We start from the raw sequence: 15,827 nt of genomic DNA, 5'->3' as shown, positions 1-15,827 counted from the left end.
TCCCCGGTCTACCATAGTCAAACATATTTTTTGTCAGAATTCGATTTTATTATTCAACATAGTTGCCTTCTAGGTCGATACAGCGATTATAGCGATCTTCCAACTTTTCGATACCATTTTTGTAGAACGGTTTGTCTTTCGCTTCAAAATAAACCTCAGTTTCGGCGATTATTCCTTCATTGGCGCTAAATTTCTTTCTCTAATTCTGTGGTTATTCCGTTCATTCTTCCACATCTTGTAGAACAAAATCGTGCGAGAATATATCAGAAACGCACAGTTTTCATGGTTATATTTTATTATTCTATGTTGGTACTCTGAACTTTCCGCCACGGCTTTATCTGTCAATTCATCAATTTGCCTTAAAGAAATCAGTTCTGCCAACCAACATTTTTCAATGCAAAAATCACTAAAATATATTTAGGGAAATATTTCATTAATTTCAATGAAAATGCAATGAATTAGAGAAAATAATGTATAATACTCGTACAGAAGGCTCATTCTACCACTCGTTCATTCCAAAACTCGCCACTTCGTGGCTCGTCTTTGAATTTTGAACTCGTGGAAGAATATCAATGCCTTCTGCACTTGTATTATAAATAACTATTCCAGCGAGCATTCTTTTGAGGTCTGAGAACAGGAAAAATTCGCTGGGGGCCAGATCTGGCGAATACGGTGGATGCAGATGCAATTTGAAGCCCAATTTATGCAATTTTGCCATTGTTTTCATTTATTTGTGACACGGAGCATTGTCATGATCAAACTGCCCCTTTTTTTCAAATGGTGACGTTTTTTGAAGATTTCATCCTTATCATACGATATTAATTATCTATCTGGTTAATGTATCAACAAAAATGCCATCAACATAACCATTGTCAAACAGAAGATTTCCACGCTATTACATAGGAATCATAATCGAGAGTAAACCAAAGAGAATGCATGTCATCAAGGGAGAGTAGCGACACACCGGTTTCACCCTTATTAGGGATCATCAGAACCGCATAACTCAATCCAAGATGACGAACAAACGGAATAGCAGGCACCTTATTGAACGCTGGCGCTGTATGAGTTCTGCGGTACTGATGATCGCTACTCTCCCTTGATGACATGCATTCTCCTTGGTTTACTTTCGATTATGATTCATACGTAATAGCGTGGAAATCTTCTGTTTGACAATGGTTATGTTGATGGCATTTTTGTTGATACATTAACCAGATAGATAATTAATATCGTATGATATTACACACTTGGAAATCGTACTTTTTTTTCTTTCTTTTTGTGTTTTCTTCATTCATTACCAAGTGCAGATGTTAGCCAATTTTATATTATTCATTTATTATTGTTTACTCATTAAAATGCATTAGTTGGATTCGAAAAGGAATGAAGCGGGATAGCAAACGTCTTAAATTCAAGAGATATTCCATAGGTACATTCGACACAATCGATTGCGTTACCGCATAGGATTTTCGAGATTGACGCAATCGTCGATAAATATAGTTTTCCTTCTGCCAATAATCCTAGACCTCCTCCCACGTTATAAAGCTTCAATCTCAACATCACCCGAGGGATATTTCTGTTGTTCCCCAAACGATATTTATTGGATTGTCAATAACCGTAGATGTGACAACCACTGATTTGTCGTTGACAGTGCGTTATTATTGGAGACCGATGGCGGATTGCTTAGGAATTGGAGGGAGGAGGGGGGTTCCAGAACTGGACATGATTTGATTCGAGGAGGAAGTAATCCATAAATTCTCGCGACGCCAGAAAGTGATGAGATAAACTGCGCCAAATTGTGTCCATTTATAATTGAATTGCAGGAATCTGATATATCGACGGCATTGAATGAAAATGAAAATGATTGAAAAAAAGGTATAAACTCCACATGAAGGAACTTTAACTTTTTCTGATTTTTTAAAGTCTAGGTATTGCGTATGTGAGAAAAAATTTTGGACATGAAACTTTTTGGGTGAGACCGGAATTTGGCTAATGAGGGATCGTCAATTTCCACACCACTCCCCATGGAAGAACTTTTAGTTTTTTCGATTTTTTAGGGTCTAGGTAATGCGTATTTGGGTGAAAATTTTGGACATGAAACTTTTTGGGTGAGACCCAAATTTGGCTAATGAGGGATCGTCAATCAAACTGATGTAGAATGGAATTGCCATAGATTCGAAATGTGTAAGATGCATAGAAACTATGCATCTATGAACAGAACAATTATCGCAGTGCTGTTTTGCTTCCTACAATGCAATTATCGCTGTAATTTTCGATAATTGTTCTCCATATACATAGAATTTTTGACAGGAGGGAAATATTCGTAAGTAATTGCACAAGTGCATCAAAATTACCGATAATTTTGCATGACAGCGTGTTGTCATAAAAACTGCATGAGTTCATTTTCATTTTTGGAGAAAGAGCCCTCCACCTTCGGTGTCGGGCTCTTTCTCCAAAAATGAAAATGACCGAATGCAGTTTTTCAAAGAAAACACGCTGGAATGCGAAATTATCCGGTAATTTTGATGCACGAGTGTAATTCAGGGGAATATTTCCCGAATAAACTGTTACATTACCTGTCAAACTGATTTAGAATGGAATTGCCATAGATTCGAACTGTGTAAGATGCATAGAAACTAAGCATCTATGAACAGAACAATTATCGCAGTGCAGTTTCGCTTCCTACAATGCAATTATCGCTGTAATTTTCGATAATTGTTCTCCAGATACATAGAATTTTTGACAGGAGGGAAATATTCGTAAGTAATTGCACAAGTGCATCAAAATTACCGATAATTTTGCATGACAGCGTGTTGTCATAAAAACTGCATGAGTTCTCTTTCTCCAAAAATGAAAATGACCGAATGCAGTTTTTCAAAGAAAACACGCTGGAATAAACTGTTACATTACCTGTCAAACTGATTTAGAATGGAATTGCCATAGATTCGAACTGTGTAAGATGCAAAGAAACTAAGCATCTACGAACAGAACAATTAATTATCGCAGTGCAGTTTCGCTTCCTACAATGCAATTATCGCTGTAATTTTCGATAATTGTTCTCCAGATACATATAATTTTTGACAGGAGGGAAATATTCTCCCGAATCACACTCGTGCATCAGAATGACCGGATAATTTCGCATTCCAGCGTGTTTTCTTTGAAAAACTGCATTCGGTCATTTTCATTTTTGGAGAAAGAAAGCCCGACACCGAAGGTGGAGGGCTATTACTTACGAAAACTGAACTCGAAATTTCGGAAAAATCAGTAAAAATTGAATTTCTACCCTAAAATCGTTTTATCTTCTACGTGATGATTTCGATTGGAATTAAGGTATAAACTCCCCATGGAAGAACTTTCAGTTTATTGATTTTTGAAGGTCAAGGTATATACCTAATTATTATCTTATTTTTTTCCAAAATTTCAGTTCATAACTAATAAGTTCTGAAATAATGTTTCAATAATAATAATAATACTAGTGATAGTTTATTGATCTTTTTGGACATAACAATGTATGTGTAGGACAGGTCAAAATAAAATGAAAAATAATTCATACTCACAATACGAGACATGAAGAAATATTGTATATACCCAAACATAGAACTTCTAAGTTCGAAATGTCACCTAGATATGAGGGTATAAAAATATTCAATCATCTCCCTCATAATATTAAGTCACTCAATTTCATTAGGTTTAAGAAAGAAGTTTCAAGGATTTACTTACAGAAGTGTTTCTGCAGTGTAGTATTTTTCTGTTAATTTAGAAAGTATTTGAATTATTTTTCATTTTATTCTGGCTTTCTATACATACATTGTTATGTCCCAAAGGATCAATAAATTATTATTATTATTATTGGAAAACCCTATAAAGTCAATCGACCTTTGTTCTAGGTACAACCTTGAGTTAACACCCTGTATTGCCGTATAAGAGCTTAACTTTATAATTCATCAAAAAACCATATACAGTCTTCATAGAAAAACCAATTAGCTTCAATTTTCCATTCTATCTGTGTCGAAGCGAATGCCAATCGAAGACCTTGTGCTTGATGTGTGCCAATGATTGATCAGTGTGTGGTTTATTTTCAGACGGTGTCCGTGTCCATGCTACTGCGTTATTCCCATCACCAGATATTCGTGTTCATAGGTAAGTCCTTTGATTCATCCTTTCAACACGTTTCGCGCATTTCACTTATCGGCAGGTTTCAGTCGGAGCCATCTGCGGTTATTTGTACGGGAATTTCGTGGTGGGGGTTGATTCAGAAAAAAATTGGGCATAACGTTTGAATGTTTATTTCCTGAAGTCCCGTTTGATGCTCTGTACAAGATTGACCTAGGTTCTTTCAGATTTTAAAATTGTCGCAATGCAGAAAAAAATTGCTCATTTTATCGAAGAATATAAACCCTCAACTCGATTTAATGAATACAATGTACAGGGTGGGCAAATAAGCGAGGTAAGCGGCTATATCTCAGGATCCATTCATCGTAGAGACTTGGGGTAAAAAATTTTACCACTAAAGTGAACAAGAGAACACTCTGGAAATTGTTTTGAAGTTCATACCTCTACCGCTAGGGGGCGTAATAGCTACCGTCGAGTAGAAAAATGAATTTTACTCGAAAATGTTTCATATGAAGTTGAAGAAAAAATATCATCACAGTAATCCTTGGAAAATTCTCTATCTTTTTAAATTGTCACTTTCGATTTTACGACATCAAATAAGGGTAGGTGAAAGGGAGAAACCTGACTCATTGAAACGCCTGTAACTTCAGTTTGGCTCAACATTTTTGAGCAAACCAGATTTAATCTGAAAGATAATATCTTGTTGATTGAGGACAAAATATACTCATAATATATTTGTTTTTGCTGCTTTCGATAGAGGGCGCTAAGTCAGAAGTTCATTGTTTTGTTCATTTTACTCCGAAATTTCAAATGTAATGATAGGATTTTTTTAACAGAAACAGAAATTCCGTCAAATTTGCATGAAAAAACCTGCAGGTCACAAAGCGATAGTTTCAGGTGTTCTGAAGTTATGGCCGAAAGAAGATATTCTTCAACTGATGCACTGCGAAAAACCAAATTGTGTCTTTAAGTTCTGACAAAAACAGAAATCCCATCAAATTTGTATGAAAAAGCCTGAAGGTCGCAAAGCGATAGCTTCAGGCGTTCTGGCCAAAAGAAGACACAATTTAGTTTTTCAATGCATTACTTGAAGAATATCTTTTTTCGGCAATAACTCCAGAACGCATGAAGCTATCGCTTTGCGACCTTTTGGGTTTTTCATACAAATTTGATGGGATTTCTGTTTTTGTCAGAACCTAAAGACACAATTTGGTTTTTCGCAGTGCATCAGTTGAAGAATATCTTCTTTCGACCATAACTTCAGAACGCAAAGCGATAGTTTGCTTTGCGACCTGCAGGTTTTTTCATGCTAATTTGATGGAATTTCTGTTTCTGTTAATAAAATCTTATCATTACATTTGAAATTATAAAGGAATGATTACATTCATCATAAAATAAACCAGAGAAGAAGTTTTGTTGAAATTATTTGACACAATAAGAATTCTACCAAACCTGAAATACGACTACAAGATGGATGACTCAAAAAAAAACTACTGTTTCAAAATAAATCAATTCGTCCTGGTGAGATTATTACTTGTTGAATGCAAATATTCATGGCAACACTTACCGAGAATCCCGGCACAATTCTCGCCGATTTTTAAATTCTAAATCTCAAATGAGACTATTAGTGGCTGAAATCTAAAACAAGGTTTGTATCTTTCCTGACGTCTTGATAATTATTGAAAATCTTTCAGAAAATTCCCTCTGTTTCTTTCTTCAGATACGCACATTCGTTGGCGCTTCATCGGCGACCAATAGAATACGATGAATTGACAAATTACCGCGTCTTTGAAAATTCCAGTAGCGTAGCATGAATTGAAGCGTGCAAATTCGTTGCAAGAGGCCCAAAAACACTCTTGACCCACTTTGACCCGTCGTCGCCCGCGTCCGTGATCTCTACGGACGCGCGGGAACCCAGCTATCGATCTCCTCTCCCGCACGTCGTCCTCCCATCACTCATCCCGTACCAAGACGCCGTCCCGGTGAGGAGGGGGCGTCGGTGGGGCGGAAGAGCGTCGGTTGACTCTTCAGTCTTTCAACACGCGGCCGGATTACGGCCATCAATCATCCGCAACAATTTATGCCCGGCTCGTCGTCCCGCGCGCTGCCTCTTTGACTTGGGGGCGGCGATAGCGAGACGCATTGTGTTCCGCGTTACTTCCGCCAGGACGGTCTTCTTGTGGGCGTCGGCGGGTGGCGGGGCCGCTAACCTACGGACTGAAAGACGGAACGCGGAGGTGCTGGCGGAAAAATCGGAGGTCGAATTGTGGGAAGAAGAAGAATGGACTGGATGGCGGTGTTGAGGAATCCGAGAGATGTTGTTAGGGAATAAATAAATATATATTCTTCAGAGATAGTGCAATACAAAAAATTATAGTGACCCAATTAAAGATAGTGGCGGTGGCGACAATTCGTTCAAACTGAGTCTAAAAATGGCGAATACAACTTAAGAATACGATTTACTGAACTGAACTGACACACGTCACTATCGAAATTATTAGGCTTGATAGTATTTGATTGTAAAGGGTGTTTTTTTTCGAGGTATATAACTTTAAGTTGGCATTACTGTTCAAGATGGCGACCGATTTAACAGCTGTCAAGTGATTTATTCTCAGTTTGGTTTGGCAATTCATCATGAATAGACTCACGCCTGAACAACGTTTGCAAATAGTCCAATTTTATTTCGAAAATTATGGTTCTGTGCGGAATACGTATCGCGCACTTCGTCCATTAACGATGAAGCGCACTTCTGGTTGAATGGCTACGTCAACAAACAAAACTGACGCATTTGGAGTGAAGCTTATCCTCAAGTGTATGTCGAAACACCGTTACATCCAGAAAAACTGACTGTTTGGAGCGCTTTATAGGCTGGTGGAATCATTGATCCGTACTCCTTCAAAAACGATGATGGCCAGAACGTTACAGTCAATGGTGATCGGTATAGAGCCATGATTACTAACTTTTTCTTTCCTGAATTGAACAACCATGATGTCCAGGAGCTGTGGTTCCAACAAGACGGCGCAACATATCACACAGCTCGTGCCACAATCGATTTTTTTGAAAGACACGTTTGGTGACCGCCTTATTTCACGTTTTGGACCTGTGAATTGGCCTCCAAGATCTTGTGATTCAACACCGCTAGACTACTTTCTGTGGGGCTATGTAAAGTCATTGGTCTATGCGGATAAGCCACAAAATCTGACCACTTGGAAGACAACATTCGCCGTGTTATTGCCGATATACGGCCACAAATGTTAGAAAAAGTGATCGAAAATTGGACGTCCAGATTGGACTACATCCGAGCCAGCCGTGGCTGTCTTATGCCAGAAATCATATTTAAAATGTAATGGCACAAGATTATCTTGCGGATTAATAAAATTCATGTCAATCGAATAATCCATCGTTGTTTTATTGCAATTTAAAGTTCTATAGCTCTAAAAAGAACACCCTTTACATACATCGGTCTAAAAATAGAACCTCCCCCTCAACTTTCCCAAAAACCGACGAACACCCCAATCGCACCTAACCTAATCCCCGTAAGAAACCCTCCGGTGTGTGCGATCAGCGTGAACGCAAACTACCCCAAACCCCCTTGTCTCTCCCAACGGGCCTCGGACCGGCCAAATCCGGCCATTCTTCTTCATTTCGTCCGGGACCGCGTCTTCTCCTCCTACTGGCCGGATGTAAATACGGCGGGACCGTGTGTGTATGTGTGTGCGGGTCCGCGAGCGACGCCCGTGATTTATTTCCCGAAGGATAAGGTAACGCATCTCCCTCCCCCCCCCGTCCTGGAAAGGGATCCTGAAGATCCGGCCGAGATGATCCCCGGTCCGGGACGATACACGGCGTTATGCAAAAATCGGCGGCGCGCTGGTCCTTCGAAGGCGGATTAGGGTAGGCGAAAAGGACGAGGGGTGGGGGTGGTAGGTGGTAGAGAACGGCGCGGTCTTATATGAGTTCATTTATTCCGGGGCGAAAATGCGCTTCTTCGGTTTTTACCCCGTACGTTATTATTTCGTATCTCGCTAGTTTTGCTTCCCATAACCGTTCGTAACTTACTGTTTTTTCTGTTATTATTGCCTCCTCGTGGTTATTACTCCCTATATCCAATTATATCCGACAATGTTCTATCATTTCTTATCATTTCCTTTGATTTTTTTTCCGTTCTATTATTTCTGCCAATATTTCTTCCTAAATCCCATTTTCCTTCTCATATTCCAAACTTTCTCCTCTTTCTTCTGCTATCATATCATTTTCCTCATATCCTATGGTTTATTTTCTCTTTTCTATTTCTGTCAATATCGCATTATTTCTTTCTGTAAAATACTGTAATTCCTTCTTATATCCTCTCATTCCTTTTCTTACTACTATCACTATATGTTTTTTTCTTGATTAATAGCAATATGTTCCTCATGTTTTCTTCTCCTTTTTACATCTTAGTGCTCCTTTCCCATTATTTCCGCTCCCATGATTCCTTTCTCTTCGTCTACTATGCTATTCTTTTTCTTAAAGTTTTTCAATCTATACTTTCATGTTTCCTTAATTTGAGTGTAAACTTTCAGCATAGAGTGATTTGACAATATTGACGATGGTTTCAACTTCATAGACAATTGAGAGAATTATGCAGTGATATTATTTTCAGTTAGGCTGGTCTTTCACGTGGCGATTGTTTCGTTGCTTTCGTGGGACGTCGCGCCATCTTGTTGAAACTAAACGCCGTCCACATCAATATCTTCCAATTCCAGTCATATAAATTCATCAATCATAGCTCGGTAGCCCAAAAACTGCTCCAAACAGTAAGTTTTGGCTTTTCCTAGCCTCAAATGCGGCAATTATGCTTATTAAGGTGAATGTTTGTTCGGAAAGTCATATCATGCGTTTATTTATTTTTCAATAAAAAAATTCATTTAATTCTTTTTTTTTTCATTCCAAAAAAATGAATAAGTAAGGACTTTCCGCAGTGACGAACTTTTTGAAATTAATAATAGTGAAAACCTCATATAAATCGATGGTCTCCAGCGTGAAATAAAACGTACTGATTTTGAACTGATCGCTCAAATGGTATACACCCCTATTAAGGGGGAACACCACAACGTGGATGCTCAGTTCAAAACGAATTAAGAGATATTTTTTCTCAGAAATCACTGATTTTTATGGGGTTTTCCTTAAGCAATAATCCACATGGAAGAAAGTAAATATTTTTGATTTGCGAATGCAAAAACAAACAAACATTTTGGTAACTTTTCGTTTTTCGCAAAAAAAATTGTTGATATGTCTTTACAAAAGAGGTAAAATTATTATTTAGTGAAAGTCATCGTAAAGTGTTGCCCTTTACTTACTTTATTCAAAAAAAGAAAGAAGATGAATTGAATGTTCAACTTCGTATACCGTAGGAAGTTTGGTCATAGCAGGAGCACTAGAAGGGAAATGAGCGTGGTAGTAATCCCTCTTAACAATAATAATTGAATAATTATTGTCCAATGAGTTGAACGAAACAATCCGTCGCCTGAAAGCAAAAACACACCCCCTGGGGTAGGAATATCGTCCGAGCGAGGATAAAGTGCAAATTTTGTATTAAAATACCGCGAAACGAATCAAAATTCATGACACAATATGGGAATCTCGGAAACGGGTACGTAAGGGGGCTAGGGGGTACGTACCGGGGGGAAATCACAAATTCGCTACCGGAAGGTGCGTTCGAAAGTCCGTTATTTTATAGTCCGATATTCTCGCTATTCCATCATCGTTCTATTCATCATTCGACCGGCTGTGTGGTTTTCGAATTTGGGTAACTAGGAATTATACGTCGATGGGAATTATTGATATTATTAATTCTCCAATAAGAGTCTAAAGTGCGCCTGATCGAGCTTTGACTCATTCAATACAAGAAGAGTTCAGTTCAGAGATTTGTTCGCTATTGATTCTACGAGTATCCCAAATGAGTAGACTGTATGAATCGAATATCGAGTGTAGTGAAGAGATATCTATTATTTTTGCATGAAAAACAAAGCTTTAATTACCATTGTATAGTTATTTATAATACAAGTGCAGAAGGCATTGATATTGATGAGCCTTCTGTACTAGTATTATACATTATTTTCTCTAATTCATTGCATTTTCATTGAAATTAATGAAATATTTCCATAAATATAATTTAGTGCTTTTTGCATTGAAAAATTTTGGTTGGCAGAACTGATTTCTTTAAGGTAAATTGATGAATTGACAGATAAAGCCGTGGCGGAAAGTTCGGAGTGCCAACATAGAATAATAAAATATAACCATGAAAACTGTGCGTTTCTGATATATTCTCGCACGATTTTGTTCTACAAGATGTGGAAGAATGAACGGAATAACCACAGAATTAGAGAAAAAATATTCCGATGTAGGTCAAATATACGCTTTTTTGTTCGATAACTTGTTGGTATTTTGAGGGAAATATCAATAAGCCTCTCTCATAGAAGCCAGTCGATTTTGAAGCGCATTTTTGACCAGCAGAATTGTTCGGCATGGACAGGAACAGCTGGTGATCAATTGGTGCCAGGTAAGGAGGATTCATAAGAACCTCCCAACGAAGCTCTCAGAGCTTCTGGCGATATGTGTGGCCTGGCTTTGTCCTAATAGAACACAAATTCCTCTCCTATTGGCCCAAGCTGGCCGCTTCTGGGCGATTGCTTCCTTCAGACGGTCCAATTGTTGACAGTACAGTTCCGAGTTAACAGCTGTGCCGTAAGGGAGTAGCTCAAAGTAGATAATTTCTTGCCAATCCCACCAAACACATAATAAAACCCTCCTAGTCGTTAAGCATATCTAAGCCACCGTTTCTGCCGGCTCACCGCGTTTCAACCACGACCGTTTTTGCTTGACGTTGTCGTAAATGATCCACTTTTCATCACCAGTCACCAATCACTTTGAAATGGGTCGATTTTGTTGCGATTTAGCATTGATTTGCAGATGGAAATTCGGTCCATGGGTTTTTTTTTTGCGTTAACTCGTGTGGTACCCATGCATCCATCTTCTTCTTGAGACCGGTTTTTATGCAATCTTTAGCTCCTGGGAACCGAAACAAGGGTTACATGATAGTCGGACTCACAATATCCACGATTTTATCGAAACTTTCGAAATTGGTTTTTCAGCAGTGGTGTCTTTTTGACATCAGAATTAACGGAACGGAATCGATGATACCAAAATTGTGCGTGATTGGCTGTTACTACTGTAACAGCCAATCAAGACCACAACCACTATTTACATTTTCAGCCGCCTAGCTTGCATTCTCGCCTTTGGCGCGCGCTCAAACTAAACTGAATCAACTAATCACAAAACTGTCACAAAAGTTTTTGTAGTAAGGCGATTTGTAACCATTTTCGAATAATTGAACATAAAAATTGTAAGTTGCTGGAACACACTGTCTAATTGAACCAATTTAACATCACCAAAGAACAATGCTTTTAATAGTATCTCATATTAATGATAATGATCTTGATTACTGAGAATAGTGATGATTATCCAGGATAACGTTTTGTACTGTTCAACAATGGAGAACAAATGATAGTTTTCAGGGGCTTCTAGCGTCCAATCTAGCCTATAGAAAAACTTCAGCCTATTGAAATCTTTGTTTAAAATGACATCAAAAGTCTGCCAATTTTACTGGAGACCACTTTCCCTAATAACTGGTTACTCGCTGTTTTGCATGTTTTATCGCTGTGAAACAAGGGTTGCTATGAAAACTTTCTCACTAAAAACGAAAGCGTTGAAATATACAGTTGAAAATTAAACAAACAATTAATTATTCTCATACCCGTATCGGTTGTTACTCATAGTCAGGGAACTTACGAACAGCCATATAAAACTTGCATAATTTCCAACCGACGAAAGGATAAATCCCCAAACCCGACGAGTGTCTATAATACTTTACCCCCTCCTCCTCCTCACCTCCCACCCCTCCCATCATATTCCCAATCTCAGACCAGAATTCCTCGGCGGAAACTCACCGGGGCTCATCATCTTGCCAACTTTGCCGAAGAAAATGACGAACCGATATACGCCGGAACATCGAACACAATGAGTAGTTTTCGATCGAAACAACTTCGTACGATATCCGGAGTGTACCCAGATGCTCACGAACACAATGAAAAGATGAAGTTTCGCCGAAGAAAAAAAAACCGCGTATCTGAGCCGAAATTATTAAGGTATTACATAACGGTGGGATATTTCATCTAGGGAAGCGGGGCATTTATAAAGGGGGGGGAGGTTTGGGTGGTAGGTCATTGGCGTAGCTGTGGTTTTCACTTCGAAAGGGGGGGGGGTATTGTCCTGCCAAAAATTCCTTAGTTGTCAAGTTTTTTTTTCCGACGCCTCGAATATTTTCGATATCGGAACCACTCAACTAACTTCGATTTATTTGATTTCATAACACCCAATAAGTTAACTTATTAGTGCCTATGACTGTGAGTAAAGAAATAGATCTTCTCTCGTCTCGTTTTCAACAAATATCCTGTTGAAATGATGGAGTAGATACCTACAAGCACGACGTTTCAGACCAAATAATCGAGAATCTACATAGGCGTACAATTTTGCTTCCGCCGTTTTTTCGAAATTAAAGGCTTTATTGTGAATAAACTGGTTATATATTTATGATTCAAAGTATTGTGCACCGCTGGACACTATTTGCCCTCATCTTCCAGCAGCGTACGAATCTCGAGTTAAAAAACTGGTCATCTTTTGAAACGATCCAGGAATAGATCCAATTTTTTGGTGCTGGTCAGCAAGATCGTGTGCCATTGATCGAAACAAGTGACAGTCCGAGGGAGCAACGTTTGAAGAGTACGGCGGGTGAGGTAGGACTTCCCATTCACGTTCCCAAGTATGTCTTGACCACTTTCGTAACATGGAGTCGATAATTGTCTTGCTGTAAAATCACTTCATCATGTCTCTCGTTGTATTGCGGCCTCTGTTCAACGCTCGGCTAAAACGCATTAATTTCGTTCGATAACGATCGCTTGTGATTGTTTCAGTCGATTTTAACAACTCGTAATACACTACGCGGAGCTGGTGCCACCAAATACTGAGCATGACCTTGGGGCCGTGAATATTCGGTTTGGCCGTCGACGTGGAAGCATGGCCGGGATATCCTCATTATTTTCTGCGCTTGGAATTATCATAATGAACTCATTATCCATCTCCAGTCACAATGCGATGCAGAAATCCCTTCCGTCTTTGCCTTGTAAGCAGCTGTTCATAAGCAAACAAACGCCGTTCAACATATCTCGGCTTCAACTTGTACGGAACCCAATTTCTTGTTTCTGAATCATTCACATGACTTTTAGCCGTTTTTGAAATGGCTTGTTTCGTCACTTCCAATGATCTTGCCAATCCTTGTTGAGTTTTACACGAGTCTTCGAAAATCTTCTCTCTTCCACCGCCATGCGACATCAAAATCACCGTTTTTGAAGCGTTGAAACTGCTATCGGCACGTTCTTCCATCAAAAGCGGCCTAACCATAGGTATTTGAGGGCATTCGATGAGCCTCAGCTTAGATTTCTCCATATTGAAAGCAGAAAATTTAAACCTCCCGCAAATGACAATTTGGCTCGTAAGCTGACATGTTTAATCGAGAATAACTTTATTATGCAGACACAAATCGACTGATCTAAGCTTATTGTATGACATTTACGATCTATTTATTTCGAGTAACACTACAGCCATCTATTGCAAGACGGCGGATGCAAAGTTGTACACCTAATACAACTCACGATTATTACATAAGAAAACAATGACTCTTAGGCAAAATTCAACTATTCATGAAATACCCTACTTCTTACATTCAATCCAGTCTTCCTCTAATTTTTTTAAAGCTTTTTGATACAAGGATTCAACTTCGCCAATTAATTCTTCTTTTGAGCCAAATCTCTTTCCGTGAAGCATTCTTTTGAGGTTTTCAAACAGCCAACACAGTCACTTAGTGCCAGACCTGGAGAGTACAGTAGATGGAAAAGCAGTTTTTTTTACCAACAGAAAGAAATGCTTCATCAACACACGAAATTTTTCAGAGTTTCTTCATTATAATTTTGCTCCATCGAGCTCAACGGAGCTGCGGTGAAAAAAATTGGCTGTAATGAGGAAATTATTGTCTCGAGGTTGAGGCTATAGCCTATTTCAAAAGCAAAGACGAATCTTTCTATAGAAAAGGTATTGAAACGTTGTAGCAGCGTTGGAGTATATGTGTCACTCTTGGTGTATGAGTAAAGTCGATTTTTAACAAAATATGTGTTTTTACTGGTTGGGCCCATAACTTATTCACTCAAATGCTTTGTGACTAAAATCATGAGTAGCCGCCTTATCAGGTCCGGGACTTATTGGGTTACATTAAGAGGGGTTAAGCCCCCTGAACCCCCCTCCTACGAGCTGCATATTGGTTCCGACGCGGGTTTTAATGAAGCGCGGAGATGTTCTAATGTATTTTCGGACCGCCGACGCGTCGGCCTCTTTGAAGTTTCGCCGATTTTAATGGAGCGCGCTCAAAGCGGCCGTTTACTGCAGCTATTCGGTCGGAGATTAACTGAGAGTGCGGTTTTTTGCCCGAGCCGGCTCGGGGTTTGGTTTTTCGGCCGGACGGTAAGCGAAAAAACAATAGAGCGGCGAAGCGGGAAAGATCGGACGAAACTGAATGCGAAAAAGAACCGACGCTAAATCGTAGGATGGGTTTGGGGTTATTCATATTTAAAATCTACCATGAACATTTCATGTTGTCGGAAATGGTAGATGCGCGCTCAAAAAAAAAAATGACATGCTATCGTTAAAAAAAATTCAACATTGAAAGCCTTTTTGATTCTATCGAATGAATTCAGTTTGTGGCAGAAACAGCAAGTTTTATTAGGAAAAAAGCCTTTTTTGTGGTTTGATACTTCGATAATTGTTCAATATTCATTCTTGCTTCGAAAAGTCATACTTTCAGACCTGATAAAACAATATAAATATAAAAAATTGACGTCTTTGTGTCTATTCCTTCATAATAATATATCTTTATGATATATTTGGCATATTCCGTCTTGAAATATAATTCGAATTCTAAAAATTGAATAATTATGCGAGTTATATTTTCGCACGTAAACAATTCCCATTGTTCACTAAGTAATACAATATCGAAGATTTCTCAACAGAAATGACAAACTTGATTTTGTCAGAAACGTACCCATTTGGATAAAAACAGCCATATCTTTTTTTTTTGAATAACAAATGACTTGTGTGATACCACTTTGAAATCACTATAAAATAGACAATTTATTGGTGTAATGTGCAGCAGTAGCTCGGTACATTTTTGTCCACTACGATGGGCTAAACTTCATGAACAAAATAATCCACTACCAAAATTTCCAATAAAAATATTTCTCATAGCCCCCCTTTAAAATGTTCGGAGGATGTTTTTAACGAAAACGTTGAATTCATTCTTCAGCAATATTTTACTGAAAAAATTAACCAAAAAGATGTAAAATTGTACCAACCGAAAGGACAAAACTATTGAAAGGGGCAAAAATTCATTATTTTCAAAAAAAAAAAAAAACTCGAAAACGGTAAGACTTTTATAATGGGAATTTTGTCATAGCAGGTGGGTTATCCTTTGATCTACATTCTCCCTCGGTTCGACGTGGTCTTTACGGGACACCCTGTATATAGGTACTCGAAAACGTATATTCTTTTGAGATGTCACTTCCGTTAGATTAAAG

General features: G+C 38.5%; 1 protein-coding gene across 3 annotated transcripts in view; it reads left to right on the top strand.

The window, feature by feature from the left end:
- The window catches only part of LOC123682146 (membralin), a 115,295-nt gene that overhangs the window by 17,675 nt on the left and 81,793 nt on the right, over positions 1-15,827 (top strand). For all 3 annotated transcript variants that reach the window (XM_045620594.1, XM_045620603.1, XM_045620585.1), the window contains exon 6: positions 4,077-4,134. In XM_045620594.1, the coding sequence (XP_045476550.1) occupies positions 4,077-4,134 (58 nt within the window). The remainder of the gene's footprint in view (positions 1-4,076; positions 4,135-15,827) is intronic.

The sequence above is a fragment of the Harmonia axyridis genome, chromosome 1 (assembly GCF_914767665.1).
Source record: "Harmonia axyridis chromosome 1, icHarAxyr1.1, whole genome shotgun sequence".
Lineage (NCBI taxonomy): Eukaryota > Metazoa > Arthropoda > Insecta > Coleoptera > Coccinellidae > Harmonia > Harmonia axyridis.
The sequence above is the reverse complement of the archived record's forward strand: the minus strand, read 5'-3'. Positions and strand labels throughout refer to the sequence as shown.